Source organism: Schistocerca piceifrons, chromosome 7 (genome assembly GCF_021461385.2).
Source record: "Schistocerca piceifrons isolate TAMUIC-IGC-003096 chromosome 7, iqSchPice1.1, whole genome shotgun sequence".
Taxonomy (NCBI): domain Eukaryota; kingdom Metazoa; phylum Arthropoda; class Insecta; order Orthoptera; family Acrididae; genus Schistocerca; species Schistocerca piceifrons.
In genome coordinates, this window is record NC_060144.1 from 242085654 (window position 1) to 242108957 (window position 23304).

A 23304-nucleotide genomic window follows, 5' to 3' on the forward strand; every position below is an offset into this window, starting at 1 on the left:
ACACTACTGGCCATTAAAATTGTTACAGCAAGAAGAAATGTAGATGATAAACTGGTATTCATTGGTCAAATATATTATAATAGAATTGACAGGTGATTACATTTTCACTCAGTTTGGGTGCATAGATCCTGAGAAATCAGTACCCAGAACAACCACCTCTGACCGTAATAACGACCTTGATACGCCTGGGCATTGAATCAAACAGAGCTTGGATGGCGCGTACAGGCACAGCTGCCCATGCAGCTTCAACACGATACCACAGTTCATCAAGAATAGTGACTGGGGTATTGTGACGATTCAGTTGCTCGGCCACCATTGACCAGACGTTTTCAATTGGTGAGAGATCTGGAGAATGTGCTGGCCAGGGCAGCAGTCGAACATTTTCTGTATCCAGAAAGGCTCATAAAGGACCTGCAACAAACCGTCGTGCATATTCTGCTGAAATGTAGGGTTTCGCAAGGATCGAAAGAAGGGTAGAACCATGGGTCGTAACAGTTCTGAAATGTAACGTCCACTGTTCAGAGTGCCGTCAATGCGAACAAGAGATGACCGAGACGAGTAACCAATGGCCCGGGTGATATGCCAGTATGGCGATGACGAATGCACCCTTCCCATGTGCATTTACAGTGATGTCGCCAAACACGGATGCGACCATCATGATGCTGTAAACTGAACCTGGATTCATCAGAAAAAATTACACGAGGCATCTCAACAACGTTTCACCAAGCAACGCCGGTCAACTGCTCTTTGTGTATGAGAAATCGGTTGGAAACTTCCCTCATGTCAGCAAGTTGTAGGTGTCGCCACCGGTGCCAACCTTGTGTGAATGCTCTGAAAAGCTAATCATTTGCATATCACAGTATCTTCTTCCTGTAGGTTAAATTTCGCGCCTGTAGCACATCATCTTCGTGGTGATGCACTTTTAATGGCCAGTAGTGTATGTTGCCTAGGCAGGTGTATTTCGAAATATCATTACTCTACATTAATTACTCATTGGTTATGGAATTTTTCCGTCAGTGTACACGCCACTGATTATGTCCCATGTGAGGACGCAGTCTCCTTACAGTCGCTAGGACAGAAAATGTTCTCTTTGTTACAACGTATTCCATTGCACGACCTGTACAGCTGTGGTTGTCAGTCACAAGCAGAGAGAGACGCATGCTTAGCAAGTAGCAGGCAGCGTTGGCCGTAAGCCACGTCGCCGCTGGGTGACACGCCCGCTCTGCGGTTCTGTGGCAGGCGAGTGCCACAGCTGGTCGCTGGCGGGCAAGCGCCGCACCAAGCAGCAACAGCAGCAGCAGCAACAAGGCGGCGGCGAGCTGCCAGCGGCGGGCGGCACGTCGCGCGGGGCTGCCTACCTGCCGGGGGTGGGCGAAGCGGCGCCCGCCGTCCTCCACGGCCACGAGGGTGGGCCGCTCGTCGTCGTCGCCTTCGCCATCTGTGGCTGCATCGCCGCCGTCTGCCTCTTCACCGTAATTTTCACCGTTCTGCAGGTGGGTCTCACTCTCACTCTTTCTCTGCCTCCCCCACATCCCACCCCTCTCTCTCTCTCTCTCTCTCTCTCTCTCTCTCTCTCTCTCTCTCCCACACACACACACACACACACACACACACACACACACACACACAAAACATATCTTCCTTACGGGAGCCCTCAATCTAATCATCTTGCGAGTATGTGCATGCTTCCTAAAATCATAATTTCATCTAAAGATTGTTTAACATTAATCACGTTAAAAATAGGTATCTTAATAAATTATGAAACTGAAGATCGTAGCACATAAGGACAGACGTTCGCATTGTTTTCTACTTTTGACACCTTTGCATTATGATCGTTTAAAATTCTTGAGGGTTAAGCCTGTAGCGGATATGAAATTATATCGTCTAAAAAGTCCGTTCTGTATCAAAATGCTTTGTATCTGTGCTGTAATATATACTCACATTAAGGTAAACAATGACGAGGTATAAACCTTATGAAAGAGCACGGTAATTGCCATAACCCGATTTCCCAGAAATCCCGCACAGTTGAAGAGGAGATTATCTGTAGGTATTCGATCATTTCTGAAAAACTACGGCCAAAGTTTTCGACGCAATTCAGATGTCTTTTAGCACTCGATGAGATCAGACGACGCGGTGACAGAGTGGCTTGCGTCAAGGTCTCTCACTTTTGCCCTGTGTTCGAAACTTGATTATTGTCTCTATTTATTTTATTTTATTATTTTTTTTTACTTTATGTACAAATTTCCATTGAAGCTAACTACACGAATGTTTCTTATCATGTTACAAGGACGTTATATTAATTTTAAAGTTAGTATTTGGTGTCACAATAACTCTCACATATTTGTATATATGTGTATAATGTTTCGAGATGTTACAAACTTTTTAAACTATTATATAATTATACTTCATTCTCACCTCAATTTTTATATTAATTCTTATATTTTATTCTCATGTTTATTCTTCAGGAAGACTTGGTGCAAATCCCTTGACTGGTATCAACCGTAGGAACATTCTAAACATAGAAATTTCGAACACGACAAGCATCGTGCAGAGACAGGATCGCCACAAGGAATTTTTTCTCCTGAATCTCGCTCTGGGAGTAATCTTCGTTACCATTGCTGAAGAATTGGGAATTACATCGCGGTATCACTGTACCATTCAGCTGAGTGAGGCCTTACGCTGATCTTCCGCCTAAGGGCAGGCAGCCCCTTCGACACCTCTTACGTGGTCTTCCCTGCGTTCAGGCATTAGATAAGCTGCGAGGAACCACTCAGTTGAATCGCTGTCGAAGTCTCTGACAGGCGCATTTGCAACGTGCTCAGCACACGTGCATGGGTGGCTCCGAGGGATCCTCTGCCGTTTTATTCACTCACATGTCAATGCTCAGCCCTCTGTTATCATGCCACGTGACAGCGTTATAAATTGAGGGCTGAGAAAACAGACACACCCACGAACGGTTTTGAACGATCCTCAGCGGTTTCACTCCGCATACCGGAGAAATAATTGCGGGTGAGCAACACTCCAAAGTGGTCGATCACTGTCATTGTGACTGCAGCCCCACGACATCCTTAGATTAGAGTTTAATCGTCCTGAAAGTGTCAACAGTGTTGAGCGTTCTCAAGATCGTAGTCCAGTCGCTCTTCGCACGGAGATCTGTCGTTTTCGACACGAAATATTGGAAATCTACGCCTCTTGGAACGGGCTGATTGATACCGCCCCCACAGGGCTTTTCGTGTCGATACTGAGCGCAGGTGTGTCTGAAATGCTTTTCTCGGCTACCCGTAAGAAAATCGCGTGATTTTAACTCTGGATTTCCCAGTGCTTACCTCCATCGCAGCCATCGAAAGTACGCGTGAAATATAATTAAGAGGGGGTGCGACGACCATTTCGTCGTGTGACCCGTCGAGGAAGGCTTTCGGCAAAATTGTGGTGAATCTGGTGCCCATGTGACTCCAGTAACCCTCCACACACCTCACATGCTATTCTGAACTACAGTCTTTTCTTTTCGCAAAACTTTCTGTTTGAAGCGTCGTCAAGCCAGAAGGTGAGGTCTCAGGACGCCACTCTTTTGCACCACTTCCAACGAAGGTTGCAGGCACGTTTCAGCTAAATACGAAACTTGTAAGACGCTATAGGACACAGTCAAGGTGTTTCGATAAAGTGATGCTTTTTTGGCGTACTACAGTTACTTATTAAAACTTTAACAAAAGCACGGACCTAAATCAGTAAATTGACCTCTAGTGTAACATTTATCACACATGAAGAAAACACCGTACAGCTCTACTTGCGCACAGTTTTCATGTGCTTAATCTTACAAAATGTGGTACTGAACTCAGAGTTCTGCAAAATGTTTCATGGATTGTACAATATTGTTCCCCATTCATCACAATTTGTTCTCGGAGTGAACTCGGTATTTCGAAAAACCGGTCTTCTGCTAGCCTCTCTGATTTCCGGTCAAGTTTTAAGTCAATTACTTAAAGTACTTTTCAGAACTGAGTATTTCCAACTACCTACCATTTCAAGAAATCTCTCTTTTTCTACTGCTCCTTTCGCATAATTTTCAGTCCCTTTATGTCCTGACTTCTTCTTAATCTCCTATTAAGGAAATAAAAAGGACAAAAATTTAAAATTTTACGTAATCTGTTACGTTCGTTATAATATGTACTTACCGTGTTCCTATAGATACTATTTCACCTACACCTTGTCACAGCCTACACTTCTCTAGATACAACAAAAATGTAATACTACCTGCTTGCAGCCAACAAATAACATGGAATGTGCTGTCCGATACTAACCAATGACATCCAGCTCTCGCTTGAAGGGACTGATATGGTTACTATGCCGCGAATTTGCATGCCTTCCCCAAACCGACATAAATTCAACGCCACGGATATTTCGCAAATGATACTTTTAAATATAGGCAAGTGCTTGGATTTAATCGTGTAGAACGCTATTGCCTGATGTCCAGTATAAGGAAATCACAGACACTTTGAAAAGCTTCTTATGCTGAGAAATGATTGTTAAGGTAAAAATTCTGTGTTACTCCATGTTATTTTACCTTGAAGTTAGCCAATCAGGCCGTTGTCACGAAAATTTGCGCGAGAGAGATGGTGTCGCCAAACATGTTCGCGTTTGGTTTCCTTAAACCGAACAGAAGGGCATTACAAAAATGGGATATGGGTCGGTAATAACGATCGAACCCTATCCAAAGGCTGAGCAGGTCGTGAGCTACTATTTACACTAAGAGAACAACTGACACTAATTGTATCTGGCTGGTCACTCGAATTGGCGCGTGGAACGACTTGATAGGCTAACTTCACTGCTAATGAACAGCACAACCCACTCTACAACACTTTTACAGGCTTTTCAGACGGTTTCTGATCCCATTTTCAGCTGCCTGCCTATGGCTTTTATGCATCCTGCAATACCTTAGAAGATATATAGGAACCCGTTTCCGGTAACATCACCCAACGACGTAACAGAGCGTCAAAATCATAAGCGCCGGTACCTGTAAATGTATTTATACAGGTGATTACGTGATGATGTTTCAGACTTTCTTGGATTATGGAGAAGGTTAAATGTATCAATTTGAGATAAGAGTCCCTGTACCGGAAACGAACATGCCGAAAGTTACAAGCAAAAACTTTTCTGATATCTCTGATAGTTGAACGGATATACTGGTACTGTTGCCGCTAAATTATGGGGTAAGCAACTTTCAGAGGTGGTAGTATGGACCAAAATAGGGTAAAATGTCCTTTAAACATGGGCTCTAAAATGCATACCTGACGAGCTATGGGCACTTGTGCATCTTCGCTAATGTGAAACACATCTCCTGTACTGAACAACTGTTCATAGCTCTTAAGATATGCATTTCAAAGACCATGTTTACCAAACAGTTTCTTCGCTTCTGTAAATTCTACAACCTTTGAAAATTGCCTAAATTTCTCAGGAACAACAGTATCAGCATATTTATTCCACTGGCAGAGGTGTGAGTAAGGTATTCGCTTACTGCTTTCGACTGGTTCGTTTCCGGTACGGGGATCCTTTCCTCAAACTAATACATTTATCCTTTTCAATCATCACAGAAAGTTTCTAACATCATCACGGAATAACTCTGAATATTCATACATTTACGAGCGCCGACGCCTATAATTTTGAAGGTCAGAGGCGTCGCTGGATGACGTTTCCTGGCATGGGTTCCTACGTAAAACTTGATCTACTAAAAACTCTCTACAACCTCTAGAAGTGTATAACACGAACAGTGAAATACCTCGTGTTTGGAACTGGGATAAATTTTCACTGGAGGTCACCGTTTACGAGTTATTCAACAAAGTCTCTTTTTAATGTCACTTTTGTACGTTTCCCTCGAAAAACTTGATGTGAGGTCGCTAGCAGAAACGTATCACATAACAAAATTTAAGAAGATTAAATATCCTGCAAAAATGTCTTGTTCAATTTTTCTGTAGGACTAGGAGTTTGCATGTAGTGAGAGAGTGAATAGGAAAATCAGAGCGGTATATGAAAACATTGGAGGTTGTATAAAACACATTGGTAGTGCCAACTAAATCACAGAGAGAGAGAGAGAGAGAGAGAGAAAGAGAGAGAGAGAGAGAGAGAGAGAGAGAGAGAATATCTAGGACTGACAGATCACTTCGTATGGAACGACTTTTGTTAGAGACAAAATGTCCGTTGCTCTTTCCGGCAATATTAGACCGCAGCTCGTGGTCTAGTGGCTAGTGTTGCTGCCTTTGAATCACGGGGTACCGGTTTCGATTCCCGGCCGGGATGGGGATTTTCTCTGCCCAGGGACTGGGTGTTTGTGTTTTCCTCATCATTTCATCACCATCAATTTTGGGAGAAGCTAGAGTGGATTGTGAAAAAATTGAACTATGTAACAATTGGGACTTTGTATGGGCGCTGATGACCGTGCAGTTGAGCGCCCCACAAACCAAACATCATCATCATCCGGTGATATTAGGCTCTGTCTAATGCTGGTTATGCCTCCGAGAGGAGACGTTCCTATGCGAAGTATATTGCATATCATCCAATCACCTTTCCCTCGAGGTAGGGAGCCAAATGTGGAGCCCCTTATTCGCTTCTAACATAACTTTCTATGCTTGGAAATTTTTTTTATGATTCTGTTGCTGAAAATCACAGTACCAGTTTACTAAGGGATGTAATATGCTGCACATGTGGTTAGTAAACTATGCTAGTTCAATGAAATCTCACCGTGCCAGCGACGGCAAATACTGAAAAGGACGCCTAGCGTCGCTGGGAGGCGTCAGCGAACATTTTGTTTGCCTTCAACAAAAGTTGTTCGCATTGACGTGTCTCTGGCAACAGGCGTTGTCTGTACCAAGATGCATCACCGGTAGACTTCTGTCGGAAAGACTTTTAACCACGAATATTATGTTTGCTCTAATCGGATTTGGCTGACGAAACTTAGGACATTATACCGCGCAGTGATGGTCCAGTACAATGGAATGTAATGCTTCAAGAGAGTTATGATAATACTGTAGCTTTCTCGCTGACGATAGGCGATAAATCTAATGGTGCCAACAGTACTCGGAGGCTTTTCCTTCACGATAGCACAGTCACAACGAATGTGTTGTTGCGAAGTGACTAAACGAAACTCTAGTCTGATTACGTAGGAAGTATAATACCGATATGAAAGAAAAAGAAATCAGTAATACGCAGTTACTACATTGATGCTGAACTAGTCTCACCAGTCACATTAGTGAAATACTTATCGACAATATTATCAAAAGCAACGAAATGGGAGGATATATTCTACAGCGTGCTTAGATAGAGCTAAAATCATAAGATACTATATGGTGTTGTAGATGCTGAGGGAACCTAAGACGAAAGTCGTCGAGTACCACATTTTTAATAATGCAAGGAAGTCGATCTTTTACTTCATGTGTTAACTCCCTCATAAGGTCTCGAAGAGTCTATTGAAGCTAATGCACTGCACGCATTTCCAGAATATGGCAGTAAGAGTTGTCAGTACGGTAAGTTGACAATGGAGTAGGGTGTACACCACATCGGCGTCAGTAGAACCGCTATCGTGACACAAGATGTAGAAGATCTGGTTTTCTGGAGCTACAAGTACCAACTGAAAACCGATACCTTCAAACTGGGGCTACAGCGAGACCTCAGTAGATCCATTCACTACGTAACTGTTACCTCACCGTCAACGTAGCCATAAGTCGTGTCGTTCGAACAACGATAAAAGCCTCATGCATCGTGGTGTGCAAAGAAAGAGTGCAAGGGAACACCTGCAATGAAACTGTGATCAGTGGTACTGGTTATTCTTCATTAACGAACGTCAGATTTTTCTGATGCTTATTATCGTCGTGGATGAATGTGGTGACGGCCAGGTAGTAATGAAGGTTTGAGGCAGGCAGTTTCAGGGGTTTAGTAGAGCGTTAGGTCAGTTATATTATGAACCAATAACATGTACTGGTGTGGTGCTGCTCTCCATGCCACTTTATCCTCTACAAGCTATTTCATTGCCTAATAACTACTGAAAACTACATCCGTTTGAATCCGAGTACTGTATTCGTGTCTTGGTCTTCCTTTGCGAATTTTGCCTCACATACTTCCCTCCAACAATAGATTGGTGATCCTTTGATGTCTCAGAAGTGCTCTATTAATGTCTTCCTTTTTTATTCCAAAAATTTCTTTTCTCCTCAGTGCTATTCAACACCTCCTCATCTGTTAAGTGACCTATCCATCTAGTCTTCAGTACTTTACTGTAGCGTGACATTTCAAAAAGATCTATTGTCATTATGTCTGAACAGTTTATCGTACACATTTCACGTCCTTACAAGGCTACACTCCGAACAAATACCTTCAGAAAAAAGTTCCTAACTTATAATTTATATTTGATATTAACAAATTTCTGTTCTTCTTAAGAGCTTTTATCCCATTTTCCACTCTACATTTTATGGCCTTCAGCCACATTTATTCATTTTCCTGCCCAGTTAGCAAACTTCATCTATAAGTCCTAGTGTCTCATTTCCTAATATAATTCCCTCAGCATCGTGTGATTTAATTCGACTACATTCCATTACACTTCTTTAGCTCTTGCTAGATTTTCATCTTTCTGATTCTAAAATTTACCTTAAATTTTCGAAAAAGCGCCGATTTTGACCAAAATATTGCCTTGATAAAGTTAAGACTTGTACATTTTTATTGTGACATACATCTGCATATACTGAACAGCTTTTATATTTCTATCTTCATTATTTAGCGCCGCTTTTTTTTAAAATAATATGTTTAGAGCAACGTATTCATTTAAATTTGAATAGAGTCTGTGGTTTTAGGTATGTGACACTGTTGCACATTAGAAGAGTTCGTAAACACCTTACTTTTTCGGAATAACTTTCATAACCTCAGAAAATGATGGCAGCACACATACATTAAACACTACCAATCAGGACGGAGTACAAACTTGGATTAAAATACTATTATCGGTTATATCAGGGTAGAGAGGATATAAAATGTAGACTGGCAATGGCAAGGAAAACGTTTCTGAAGAAGAGAAATTGGTTAACATCGAGTATAGATTTAAGCGTCAGGAAGTCGTTTCTGAAAGTATTTGTATGGAGTGTAGCCATGTATGGAAGTGAAACATGGACGATAAATAGTTTGGACAAGAAGAGAATAGAAGCTTTTGAAATGTGGTGCTACAGAAGAATGCTGAAGATTAGATGGGTAGATCACATAACTCGTGAGGAGGTAATGGGGAGAAGAGAAATTTGTGGCACAACTTGACTAGAAGAAGGGATCGGTTGGTAGGTCATGTTCTGAGGCATCAAGGTATCACCAATTTAGTATTGGAGAGCAGCGTGGAGGGTAAAAATCGTAGAGGGAGACCAAGAGATGAATACACTAAGCAGATTCAGAAGGATGTAGGTTGCAGTAGTTACTGTTAGATGAAGAAGCTTGCACAGGATAGAGTAGCATGGAGAGCTGCATCAAACCAGTCTCAGGACTGAAGACCACAACAACAACAAGATCGGTTACTTTCACGATACAGTACTCACCTATACTAGAAGTGTTCAAGTTTCTTGTGAAATACCTGCCGTAACTGATGTGCAAAAATTAAGAAACCAGTGTCGTATAATGGAATCTGAAACTAAGAATTTGAAATAAAAAAATTACAAGCAGTTCCGGGATCTACCTCAAGTATTCTAATACAGAATTCTACCCAGTATAATAGTAATTGGGAGCAGACCTGTATAATGCTAACTGAAAATACTTCTAGTACGTGCGGTTAAAGTTGTGAAATTGTCTTACTTTGACCTCCATTTATGACCTAAAACAATCACGAGACGAAATTTTGTAATAGATACTTTTGTACTGCTAGTAATCAAGAAATCGCGCTGTGGAGTCCGAGTCCATGAATTTTGGTTCACCCTGTATATTATTCATGTTTGGGCATTATTGCATCACGCGATGGACAACATATGGCATTGCCGAAGTCTTGTTTTGTCTTTCCTTTGCGATCATATTACTCCTATTCTCTCTTAATCGGATTTTTTCCACTCTTACATGCAAGTCTAAAATTACGACCTACAGATGTACTTAATTCTTCGAAATTAATTTTCTGACCGCGGACTTGTTGACATCGGTTGAATTCGGAATAGATTTAGTACTGGAAAAGCATTCGACAATGTCAAAAGGTACAACAGGTTCAAAATTCTGAGAAAATTGGAGTAAGCTACATGGAATGACGGATAATATACGGTATTTACAAGAGTCAAAAGAGAGTAATAAGAGTGGGTGACAAAGAAAGAAGTACCCGGATTGAAAAGTGGTGTTAAGACAGGGATGTTGTCTTTCGCCATTACTGTTTCATCTATACATCGAAGAAGCAACGACGGAAAGAAAAGGGAGAATTACAGTATCTGCTGAATGGAGTGAAGAACCTAATCAGTATAGATCATGGATTAAGAGTAAATTGAAGAAAGGCGAAAGTAACGAGAAGTAGCAGAAATGAAAATTACAAGAAACTCAACATCAGCATTGCCGATGAAATGTAGTCCAGGAACTCTGCTATGTAGGCAGGAAAGTGTTCCATGTCAGGCGTATCCAGGAGGACATAAAAATCAGACTAGCACTGGCAAAGAGGGCATTGTTGGCGAAGAGAAGTTTGCTGGTACCAACAATAGGCTTTAATTTGAGGAAGAAATTTTTGAGAATCCCGGTGTTGTGTAGCATACAACGTGTTAACAAGCGTGTGTACATCACCTTACAATTTTTAGACGAGATAAAAGTAAATAGTTTCTTACGAAGCAAAAATGCACAATCTCCGCGCTAGTGGTCCGTAATGGGTTTGACACTAGTGGTTTTCGGAGACGGCGTTCAGATTGGAATGTGATGAATGCTGTTTAGCAGATGTTGCTGATAATTTCATCGTTCGAAACAGCCAGGTGTCGCTCGAGTAATGGCTTCAGCTTCAGCAAAGCGTGATGGCAGCTCTCCTAGAATGGCTGTCGATGTCACGTACTGCAAGCGCTTCACCTCTTCCCACGGAAGGAGTTCCATTGGACTGAGACTTCTATTCCTCATACGGCAGCCCGAACCCCGTTTCTGAAAATCACTTCTGTCAAAATCGTCATCAACACTTTTTGACACTAAGAATGTGTCTTTATTTCCTAATAAGTGTCGCTCGAGTAATGGCTTCAGCTTCAGCAAAGCGTGATGGCAGCTCTCCTAGAATGGCTGTCGATGTCACGTACTGCAAGCGCTTCACCTCTTCCCACGGAAGGAGTTCCATTGGACTGAGACTTCTATTCCTCATACGGCAGCCCGAACCCCGTTTCTGAAAATCACTTCTGTCAAAATCGTCATCAACACTTTTTGACACTAAGAATGTGTCTTTATTTCCTCATAAACATTCTAAGACGTTCGGCGTGTTATGATCTACATGCCACGTGCAGGATGCTTCGCCATTCCTCTTGCACAAAACCGTCATCAACACTTTTTGACACAAAGAATGTGTCTTTATTTCCTCATAAACATTCTAAGACGTTCGGAGTGTTATGATCTACATGCCACGTGCAGGATGCTTCGCCATTCCTTTTGCACACTAAGACGTTCGGAGTGTTATGATCTTAAGACGTTCGGCGTGTTATGATCTACATGCCACGTGCAGGATGCTTCGCCATTCCTCTTGCACAAAACCGTCATCAACACTTTTTGACACAAAGAATGTGTCTTTATTTCCTCATAAATATTCTAAGACGTTCGGAGTGTTATGATCTACATGCCACGTGCAGGATGCTTCGCCATTCCTTTTGCACACTAAGACGTTCGGAGTGTTATGATCTACATGCCACGTGCAGGATGCTTCGCCATTCCTTTTGCACATGTTCCGATTGGCTAGGCAGAAATAGTGATACCACATAAAAGTTTCGTCCTAATACAAAAACGACTGCGAGAAATCGGTATGTTTGAAACAAGAAGGACTGACTGTGGTGCTCCACGGACACACCGAATTCTCAACTTTCAAGGGTGATGTCCTTTGTCACGTAGAGGAGAGCCCGACAAAAAGTAGACCTACTCGAAACATTGATGAGCCGTGGGCTCTTGTAAATCATGCAGGTCAGGACTTATTGTTTCCGCTTTTTGCATGCTGAAACGGGGAATTTGAAAGTGATTATATTTTCAGAGTTGTTTTATATCGAAACAGAACATTTAAGGACATGTGTTCGTCATCAGAACTCTTTTCACTAACACATTAAATGTACTCGTAATTGCGAACAACGACAACCGTGAGCTGTAGAATGGAATGAAGACAATGAAAATTTGTGCCGGAGCGGGACTAGAAGCCGGATTTCACGCTTATTGCGAGCAGTCGCCTTACCATTTGGCTATCCGTGGACGACTAGCGGACAGATCAAAAATTCCATGTGTCGCCAATCATGCGTCTACGACCTGTACATCCATTACGTATGCATGTCCAAAGTAACTTTGGATCGTGATCAGAATAACACAGGCACTGCAATATCGTATTTCTTCACTAAGACCCCTCTACAACCCCTTTAAGATCGTGTATGAATTGTGCAAGTTCTTGTTCATAAAGGTATATGTGCTAACAATGATTTTGTATTTGCTTTTATTACATTAGCATGTTAATATTTTCAAACACATTTCAAAGAAACGAGGAAAAAATAAACGTTGTTTCAAATTCCAGCGTTTGTTGCGATGAGGAAAGTACCTTAGTTAAGTGTAGACAGCAACTCGTATGAACGTGATTATATGGATCCTCTAAACTAAGAAATTACTGGACAATAATAATTAGTTACAATAAAGGAATGTGAGAAGAGCGAAAATATCAGTAGTTGCATTTATTTTCAGCAGCAGAGATGAATTTTCAGGTCCGAGTTGACTAATAGGTGGCAATACACATATCATGGTCTAGCTCTTTCAATTGCTCCGTTAAAAGAGTGTTTTAATAACTATGAGACTCGACGACTTGCTTCATAAATCATATCAATTAATTCTTAAGCATATATCTACAAAATATCCCGAAATAGACAATCCTTTCCGCCCGCTTTCGTAGCTGAGTGCTCACCATGGCTGAAGGCTTTGCTGGTTTGATTTCCACCCTGCCACAGATTTTTCCCTGTTGATAAGACTGGAATGACGTAAAATCATTCTCGTGATGCCAACTGAGGAGCTGCGTGATAGAGTAGAAGCGACTGCAGATCTCTGAAACTGAAAACGGCCAGGAGAGCGGTGTGCTCGTCCAATGACGCCGTTAGCAGAGGGTGACACCGCGATCGGTCGACACCGATGGGGTCACCAGGGCCTGTGGACGGAGTGATATCTCGACCTGTAACTCGACCTCACCTCCCACACAACTTGCTCCTACAGTAGGAAACCGGAAAACGTTATGCTGTACAACGCTGCTTTGGAAGCATCTGACTCGATCCCATTTACAGGCGTCATTCAAGCAGTCAATCTGAGTATTGCTCAATCAAAGCTTATCACGGGAATGCAGGGAAACAGTAAGATCCGCACCGTATCATAACAATGGGAGGAACTCCAAGTTGACTCGTTATTTGAAACGTATTGTGTACTCTTGATTAATATGCCAATAGGAAAAATGAATGTTACTTATTGAAGTCGGGATGAAATAATGGCCCAGTAATCAATGATGATGACGGTTGGTTTGTGGGGCGCCCAACTGCGCGGTCATAAGCGCCAGTACTAATTCTCAGTTCTTCTCACAGTCCAATTTTTTACACAGTCCGATCTAGTCACTGTCACAAATGATGATGATGAAATTATGAGGACAACACAAACACCCAGTCCTCGGGTGGAGAAAATCCCCAACCCGGCTGGGCATCGAACCCGGGAGCCCGTGATCAAGAGGCAGCAACGCCAGTAATCAATGTCGTATTTTACTTGTGATTAAGTATGAAATAAAAATTAAAAGTTACAAATTAATACAACAGATGCCACTGTATGGTTGAGACGAACGAAAGAGACAAATGCATCCTATCGAAAGTATCCAGATACCCACAGGTAAAGCGAAACTGACAAATAGATTTCTCGAGATGCAGACGCACCGATATAAATAAGGTGGGAACTACTGTGTTGTCAGAAGTGAAGTAGTAGCAGAAGAATTGGTCAGCCAGCAGAACTCAATGACTTTTAACGTGAACAAGTGTGTATATGTCACGTGTCTAACGAACTAAAAACGCATCAGGTACATTTCAACACATCTAAGACTGGGTGAGTCGACTTTCGGTGACGTGAAGGTGAAGAGGGAAAACGAAGGAACAAGCACGGCTGGAAGAAACCAGGCACACCTCGTGTAATGACAGACAGCTACCGTCGACCATTGCGGCGGATGGTTGTAGCAAATCAAGAACCTTTCCTTTTGTCATCGGTCCGCTGGCTGGCTTGTTGCGGCGCACCACGAGTTCCTCTCTGGTGCCAGCCTTTCTCCTGAAATTATTGCACACAATATCTTCCATTATTAATTTCATGTATTACAATCTCTGTCTTCCTCTACTTTTTTTCTTTACGGTTCCCTCAAGTAACATGTCGGTTATTCGCTGCCGCCGTAAAACATGTCCTATCTACCTATCGCTTCTTCTTGTCAGTGGTTTCCATACGTTCCTTCCTAATTCCTTACATTATCAGTCCATCAAAGTGTCAAAATTATTTTGTAGCGCGGCATCACAAAGGATTCGATTCCCTTGTGCTCCATTCTCTCCACACTCCATGAGTCACTAATGTACTCGTAGAATGAGATGTTGAAAATGAGCATTCTCAGAAATTTCTTCCTGAGGTTAAAGCCTACAGTTTACACTAGCAGACTACATTTGGCCAGGAACGCCTCTTCGCGTGTAGTAATCTGCTTTTTGCGTCCTCCTTGTTTCGTCCGTCGTGGTTCACTTTCCTTGCAGGGTATTTCTTCTGTGTAGTTATCGCAGTTTTGACCTTAAGCTTCTCACTATTCTCATTTCGGGAACCTCTCAGTATTTTCGTATTTCTTCGGCTCATTCTCAGTCCTTATTCTGTACTCATTAGACTGTTAGTTCCAGCAAAATGTTTCTGCAATTCATCTTCACTCTCAACTGAACTGCCTATTGTGGCATTCCTTATCGCATTATCCACATCTTAAATGAACTTCAAACGCGTGGCATCAGTGCTTCAGCATCCAACTACCTTCGACACTGCATGTTGTTGTGCTTGGGAAGCCAACTGAAGCAACTTTTGTTTACTTTCACCATGTGCAATGAGTTAAAAGAGTGCGGTACAATGGTCCAAGAGCTCCTCATAAGCTATACATTACTGTAGCTAATCCTGAGCGATGCTTGAGGTGGTGTGAAGAGCTATCCCACTTGGACTGCGTATGACTGGAAACGAGTGGCAGTCAAATGAAAGGGCCGTGGTTTGTCGAATTCGTGGAAGATCTTATCGTCCATTACATGTGACGCCATCTGTGTAGTGTGGAAGATGCGGTATGTGGATGTTTGTATTGACGCGGTCTCCTCATTGCATTAAAGAAACGCTAGATGTGGAAGGTTATGAATATATTTGACAACACTTTGTACTCTCTAAAGCAGAGGAATAATTCATAGATGGTGATTCTATCAGCACGACAATGCAACCTTTCATTAAGCAGCAATTATCTGTAGATTTCCTGAGATGGACGGGTCTACCCAGACTACCGACCTGAACCAAATAGAGAATTTTGAGAACTCGACTTCACGCTATATCCCAGAGATCAATATCAATGTCTTCCCTTTTTTCGGCTCTTGAGAAACAATGGACTACTATTCTTATACAGACTTTCAGATATCTCATTAAATATATTTCCAACAGACTTTAAGAAGTCGTAAAGGCGTATAGGGGATGTATGTCATATTAATGTACAATATTATAAGTTCAGATACTTTGAATCCTACAGCGTTCTGGCAATGAGGACCAAATCTGCAGCATGAAGTGTTAGCTTGCTTGCAGGCCGTAACATCTCGCCATGTCAAGCAGACGGAGGTTGGCAGATGTCTTCCGATCCCGGGATTGATGCGAGTTATTTACGTTCCGCTAATAGTAACCGGTGTGCTCCAATTTCAATGTCCCTCACTACTCCAACACTTTCGTGAAACCTATGTCCAACGTGGAGCCTGTTGCGATGTCCTATGTGATAGACTTTGGCTATGCGGAAGCTACGTGTTCTCCAGGTCACTGGCAAAAGTGAGGCTATGAGACCCTACTGGGTCCTGTTTAAGAGCTCAGAGACTGTCGGGGTAGGCACTGTTTTGACGACGGTGAAGATTTGTAGGTTAGGGCGAAAAACAGGAAGGTCATCAGCTATCTGTCACTGTCTTCTCTTATCACTCTATAACCTTACTTCTGCTATTGTAATTTAGTATGCTTTTACCTAAATAACAGAAAACCCTGACTCTAAGTTGCCACGTATATTCTGCCCCAACAGAACAAATAGTCCCGTTACGGGAAAGGCCACATATAACCCTCTTACTAAAATTTAGTTAATTTCCTACTAATGTGCACTATTCGAGGGTAGTCCTGTTGATAGGATATGCTAATCAATAGAGTTATCCTTTTTACAGGAGTTGACCACGTGATGTGTCTAATGTATAAGTAAGTCAGACTATTCAATTCTTTTCCCAACATTTTACCCAGCAATTAAATAGAAACAGAGTATGTATAATATTACACTGAAGCTAGTACAACTCAGTTCCAAGTTCATTTAGTGGTTTAAAACGTGTGCTAATGGTCCGCAGCCTACCCAGGCAATGAAACAGTGGAGTATTGAAAAAGCAGATGTATGAATTTTTGCCTGCTTTCTCCCTACTGTGTAATTTGGTTCTTCTAATTAATATTACTCCACGTAAACAATGTTAGTACAGACACTGGAATTTTTTCTGACTACCACACCTTTATACATTACGTTTTAATAGGAGAAAAAGCCTAGTAGATAACTTCAGGGAAGCTAAAAAATTTGACCAGGGGGGGACATAAAGAATATCATTTGCTGTAACAAAAAATCTTAAATACAAAAATACTTAGATGCTAAAGCACACACTTTTTGTACTGATCATTTCACTTCACGAAAACCTCTTTATGAATGGAATTTACTTTCAACAGCTGTTATTCGTTTTACTAACTCTGTATAGTCTTTAGCCAGATTCTAGAAACTTGGCTGCACTTTGAATTCTACGTAAGCATACTTGTAATTGTCAAGATAACACAAAAACAATTAACTTGACACTTCCTCAGTCTGTAAAATACGATACTCTGATTTACCAAACACCAGGAAGCAACCCTATGTAGGTGTATAATTAAGATGAAATAACAGGGTGAACTACTTTGTTTAAAGTTCAAGAGTGATTATTAAAACACAGTATGAATTAATGGTTCACGCCGTAAAAAAGTAAATTTGGTATAAATGTCTGTAGGCTTGGGTACGGCGAACAATTATGGCGGCTACACTACCCACAGTATGGCCTGCAAGTCTCTTGCTGTATGGGCTTAATTTCTCTTCTTGGTGTCGCTCATTTCTAACAACTCGCAGCTATGCAGTAAGCCGTTTGCAGTCTCCATCCGTGGCATTTTGTGCGAATTTGAAGGCAAAGCTTCTGCTGCTCCACAAAGGTGTTCCCTCAGTCACTGCTGCCAACAGACTGTGTGTCTTACTCCCCAGCCGGCTGGGGTGGCCGAGCGGTTATAGGCCTCGGGCATGGATGTGTGTGATGTCGTTAGGTGAGTTAGGTTTAAGTAGTACTAAGTTCTAGGGGACTGATGACCTCAGAAGTTTAGTCCCATAGTACTCAGAGCCATTTTTTGTCTTACGTCCCGCGCTTGCTCTACGTTGCGCGCCATTTCGCCGTTGCCATCTTTTCCACTTCCCAGAGCCATTTTCGTTTTAAACAAAAGCACACTGGCTTTTACATGACACCTATTTCTTATATTGCTGCTAAACTTGTCCATTTCTTAAACTGTCAAATTTACATTAACATGAACAATTTATACACACAAATATTTTTAAATACGAAAGGTCATCAGATAATCGTTTAACATAATAAACAATTTACAAAGTATTTTACTTACATTACTCACGTACATTACAAAGCACTTCAACCGCCAGTATAGTACACTTTACACATACAGAATATTTATTACCAATCTGCGAAATTTTCTTAAAGCAAAAAATTATAAAAAATTTAAATTAACCATAAATAAATATTGTTATAAACAGCCGGTCCGACAGAAGGTATATTCGACTTACATCTTAGATCCGAGGTCACTGTGCAGATCTTTGTGGTGCAGTTACCTGGCTGGTCAAAACCACCCACGTAAGTGTCCCTGTACTCTTAGCCGAAACAGATTACAACACTGTGAAACATCGATGTGACTGTGTCGTAAAAAATGTAAAATACAATGGAACCCAAGTAAATCAGCCGTTTAACCTCCAGGAGAGGGCCCTACTCTTTTCAAGTCACATAATGTGAAATCGTACCTGATTCTTGCTGACGATTATCTGGTTTACTTTAACTAACTGGATTCGCCTCTTGTCTGCAGGAGAGGTCGCAGTCTCGGCGTGTAACACCTTCCGACGGCTACAAGAAGCTGGAATCGACGCCGAGCGTCCGTTTCAAGACGAAAGGCCGCAGTCGGGCGTCGCGACAACCAGCGACGCCTGCCGTCGCCTCGTCAGAGGTGGAACTGCTGGGCGCATCCTTCACACTCTACAGCGACGACGACACCGACACAGACGTCGACGACCTGGACGACGTTTCGACGCAGTTGTTTACGAGGACTTAGTTTCTCACCCGGCGTCATTTTGCGTTTATTGATTAGACGAGCGTACCACTGGCATACCAAAAGCGAAACTGTGGTTCTCCTGACATATGCATAATTGTATCTCGCGATCCGAGCGAAAGGTCATCCATATGATCTCCCCAGTAATTCGTGCTCATTTTAGCTGTCGTAAGAATTTATTGTTCTTGAACATCTGTATACGGCTGCTTATCTCATTTCTAACCCTAACATTTGAACACAGTTCGTTGTAATGTTGTAAGTCTGAGGACCAATTTACAAATTTAGTTTCAAGTAATGTTTAACGCCCCTGATTTACTACGATTCTCAGCAAGAAGCCAAAGAAACTTAAAAAAAAAGGAAGTTGCGCGGCTAATATACTGTTCGTACTAGAAGTAGGCTTACAATATATTTGTAATGTTGTTTCTGTCCTCTTGGTGTTTCGGAGAGCCCACATAGTCCTAAGATCTTTTGCGGAAAGATGATGTAGCTGTTCATAAAGTTAACGAGTTTCTCTGGTGAGATACCATCATTATCGGCGTGTGTGTGCCCCAGATATGTCTTTAGTCTTTTAAACGTGGGAGAAATGTCTATGTTCCCACTTGCTAGTGGCAGTGAGAGCTGCTGGCGTGGGTGACGGTTTAAAATAAAGAGAGTGTCACATTTTTTTTAATCCAGCGAAAGTGCCTACACTGTAGCTCTAGGTTTGTCTGTATGTAAGTCAAATACTACTTGAGGAGCCCTGATTCGTAACATGTGACTTCTTCGCTCCGCCTTGAGGAAATTCCTTTTCACAACCCAAGATTATGTGTGTATTCCACCTGTCACTTGTACCAGCCCAGCAAAGAAATGGTGAAACAGTTGCGTCAAAAAGGAACTAAAAATTCTATCTCTCTTTTCTGTCATGCTCTCCTACCAGAAATAAAGTGTAGACATCGCGCTTCACTTGTGATTAATGTTTCAATGAACTGCATCTGACTTTTAGTTGAATTGATATTGTTGTCGTTCGGAACATTAGCCTCAGGCATCTGGGCCCATTGGTAAGTTTGTACATGAAGTTTTTAATATTTTTCCATGTTCACGGTGGAATTTTAATCAAAGCGTCTAGAAGTAGTTTGTTGTTACAATGCCTTTTGTGTGTATATCCGTCAACACGCCCCACCTTCTTGCCCTCCCAAATATACAAGACTATATTTGTTAGAACGTCTAAATGTTTGACTGATAAGTACAATTACCTACTTATGAGAGATTGTCCATTTCCTGAATAGATTAAGGGACGCGCGTGATCAGTAAAGTGATATTTATGTTGAAACAGGAATAAAGTTTTCGGAGCAATTACCAGAAAGTAAAAGCTGCGTTCCACGCTATTATAAGCTCGCTTCCCTTAAGGTGAAAATGCTTTCAATATTTTCGAAGTGATATTTTTGTAAGATATGTGAGACACACGTGTCGCGCTGAGGGATATTCGTCTCTCCGGTGCGACAGCGGGCAGACAGCGCTTCAGAAGCTACAGCTGAGATGGTAGTGACCGAGCGGCGCCGAAAAAGTGCTGAAGACTGTAGATGCTACTGTCAAGTCCTGTTACAACGTTTTGTATGTGATATCTAAAAAAATTATTTATCATGATGGAGTGAGTTATGTGAAATCTTTTCAAATGTGTCTATAATTACTATTATCGTGTAAATGTTTTGTAACTGGACTGTGGAAATAAATTATTGGTGTAATTTATTGTAAACGTTGGTGGTACTGTTTCCTTTGGAAGTAATGTAACTGCTGTCACACATTCAGCATATTTAGCTTTCATACAAGTTGGTTCAGACGAGACATTTTTGGTTCACTTGTAAGTAATATTTACATGGAAACTCGTGATTTCTACCCCTTCTTCTTCAGTCATTGAGACTAGCCGACTTTCATAAATCATGTTGTTGCTACGTGTGAATTGATTAGGTGTCCTTTTTGTTGCATAGATCCGCAGTTAAGACATCCTCGAGGACGCAGAGCTTGTCACAAAACAAGAAGGCATTAGGGGTAAGTTAATATTCTGTCGCATATACCTCAAGTGAAATGATCCTCATTGATGTGCAATAAGTCAATAACTCTCAGACAATTATTATTTATGAGGTACAGACCACTTTCCATAAGCTATAGAGAGCTACAATAAACTGAGTTGTATATGAAACTTCTTAGGCTCGTGTAACCACGCATCGTCAAAGAGGGAATCACTTCTCAACATTTACTTGCAATAATTACATTTCTGCACTGAGGACGTGAAGGTCACATTTTACCTAAAGCTGAAATTACTGGATACTAGTGGAGAACCCATCTTTGCCACGTATTTATTTATAACTCTGCTCCAACGGTCGTACGACGCAGGGACTGCCCTTGTGCTTAACGTTTAAGACGTCATATCTCCTAAACAACGTGTCGTAAAAAGATGTAATTTTGTAGCTACATTCCAGATTCATACGTGGAAACCGTCTGCAAAATGTGTTGCGAGGGAAATTACTTACGAAGCAATGGATTTAAACGTCATGCACGATGCAGCAATTTTTCACGCATGTCAGTGTTCACTCGTCATATCTCCTGAACTTGTGTCGTGCAATAACATAATATTGACGGTACATTCTGTGGCACATACGGATATTGTTTGCGAAGTTTTCACGAATAGAGATAGTAGGGAAAAATAATAAATGTAAATGAAAAGTGGCAGTTATTCACGCGTCTCATTGTTCATGACGTCATATCATCTGAACAATGTGTCGTACAGAGATATGACTTCTCGCTTATGATCAGTGGCGTATATGCATGCTGTCTATAACCTTTGGCACGAACGCAGTTAGTAGTAAAGAAGTAAATTATACCGTCATACCTCTTGCGGTACTTTTACTGTATGAAAAACGGAAAAAATAGTAATCGATAAACTTTTTTGTTTCATCTTTTGTAGGGGTTGCGAGAAAAAATTTCGCAGAAGTGTGGGGCGGCGGATGGAATTATTATTTACTGTTGCATAAATGTTTGAATGTAGAAACACTGCATTTCCCAGCCGATTAACCATATGTGCGGCGGCGGGTGAATTATTGCTGTTAAATGTTGTTTATATAAATGTTAGGTTTGTAGAATGTTAAACCAGTTCCTATTATTTAGAATGTTATTTATGCTGTCTTTCGCCGTTCTCAACACTGGCTCTCTAACTACAATATTGGCAACCAGAAAGTGATTAGCAAAACGTGAATCCTGTAATTAGAATTTCTAGTGCCTACTTCATCTGAGAATACAGTTATAGTTACAGCTTATAGCTCTGATGAATTAGGAGACTGTCTGGGATTTATAATAAAAAACGGTCGTGAAAAAACGTTCTGTATTCTGAAAGTCACAGATGAAAACAAAAGAATCCACACAATCTAACTAACAGAGCAGTTCAGAGTCTAATGCACTGATGCAACTATAAATGTCCAAATTAAATGTTTAAATGAATGCTCGCCATAATTTGATGATAATGTTCCATCAAACGCCACGCTAAATAATGGTAGAATGTCTGTCCCGCGGTGGCACGTGAAAATACGACAATACGCAAACTGAAGATCGATAATTAAAGTCATCCCAGAATTAACAATTCACTCGAAAATGATTTCATGGTTACGCGTATCTCGAGTAACTTAATACGGCATCCGAGGCTGTTTGTAGCATTGATACCGACGCGACGCGACTCCCGACACAGATGGCGTGCTATTCAGCGTCTGGAGGGAACTGGGCCTTGCCTTCATCGCGCAGCGTTCTTATATATAAAGCCGCGGTGCGGACGGCTAAGGGAACGCCTGATCAAATCGGCTCTCCCGACTAGCCGCTGGGCTAGTAACGCACCACATAAAGTCGTCGAATAAATCATAGCTTCTTTTGCTGATGGCCGATGAAGCTCTTAATTTAAATGTGCATTCAGCTCACAGGTAAGTAATCATAATAAAAGTTTGACGTGGCTAAGTTAAATATTTTGGGCGAGAGAATTATTTTCATTACACTGCACGCAGTAGACGAGCTCTGAACTGGCCCTTTGGAGATACGCTATCGCTATAGTTTTACAGGTATTCAAATGAAACTTCTCACATCCTTATGGTTATAGCGGATCTCCATTCCACTTAAATATAAACATCCTAGCCTTATTTATTAGCCGACTTAATCTATCTTGCTTCCTTAATTTTTATGACAAAAACTAGAAAATCATGAATTTCCACAAAAATTTTAATTTGTGAAATCAAAAGTACTGTTTTTATTAAATTATTATGAAAGAGGAATCTAAATATAAATTTTTAACTCTCTAGCTCTTTTCTGTTGTGCCAATGATTTATACAGAAAAACATCCAAATTTCGAAATTGTTAAAGTTATTGAACTGATATTCAACACATATTAATTTAGTATTACTCCTGATATGCTAGAAACATTTTAGATTATTTACTTGATTTTTAAATTATTGCGCAACATTTATGACGTCAGAG

The 23304-nt window shown here is 41.3% G+C and overlaps 1 protein-coding gene across 1 annotated transcript in view; it reads left to right on the plus strand.

Moving 5' to 3' along the window:
• The window catches only part of LOC124805594 (furin-like protease 2), a 718105-nt gene extending 697557 nt beyond the window's left edge, over nt 1-20548 (plus strand). The window contains exons 21-22 of the mRNA XM_047266161.1: nt 1240-1493; nt 18577-20548. Coding sequence (XP_047122117.1) covers nt 1240-1493; nt 18577-18819 — 497 coding nt within the window. The 3' untranslated portion in view covers nt 18820-20548. The remainder of the gene's footprint in view (nt 1-1239; nt 1494-18576) is intronic.
• The last annotated feature ends 2756 nt before the right edge of the window (nt 20549-23304 follow it).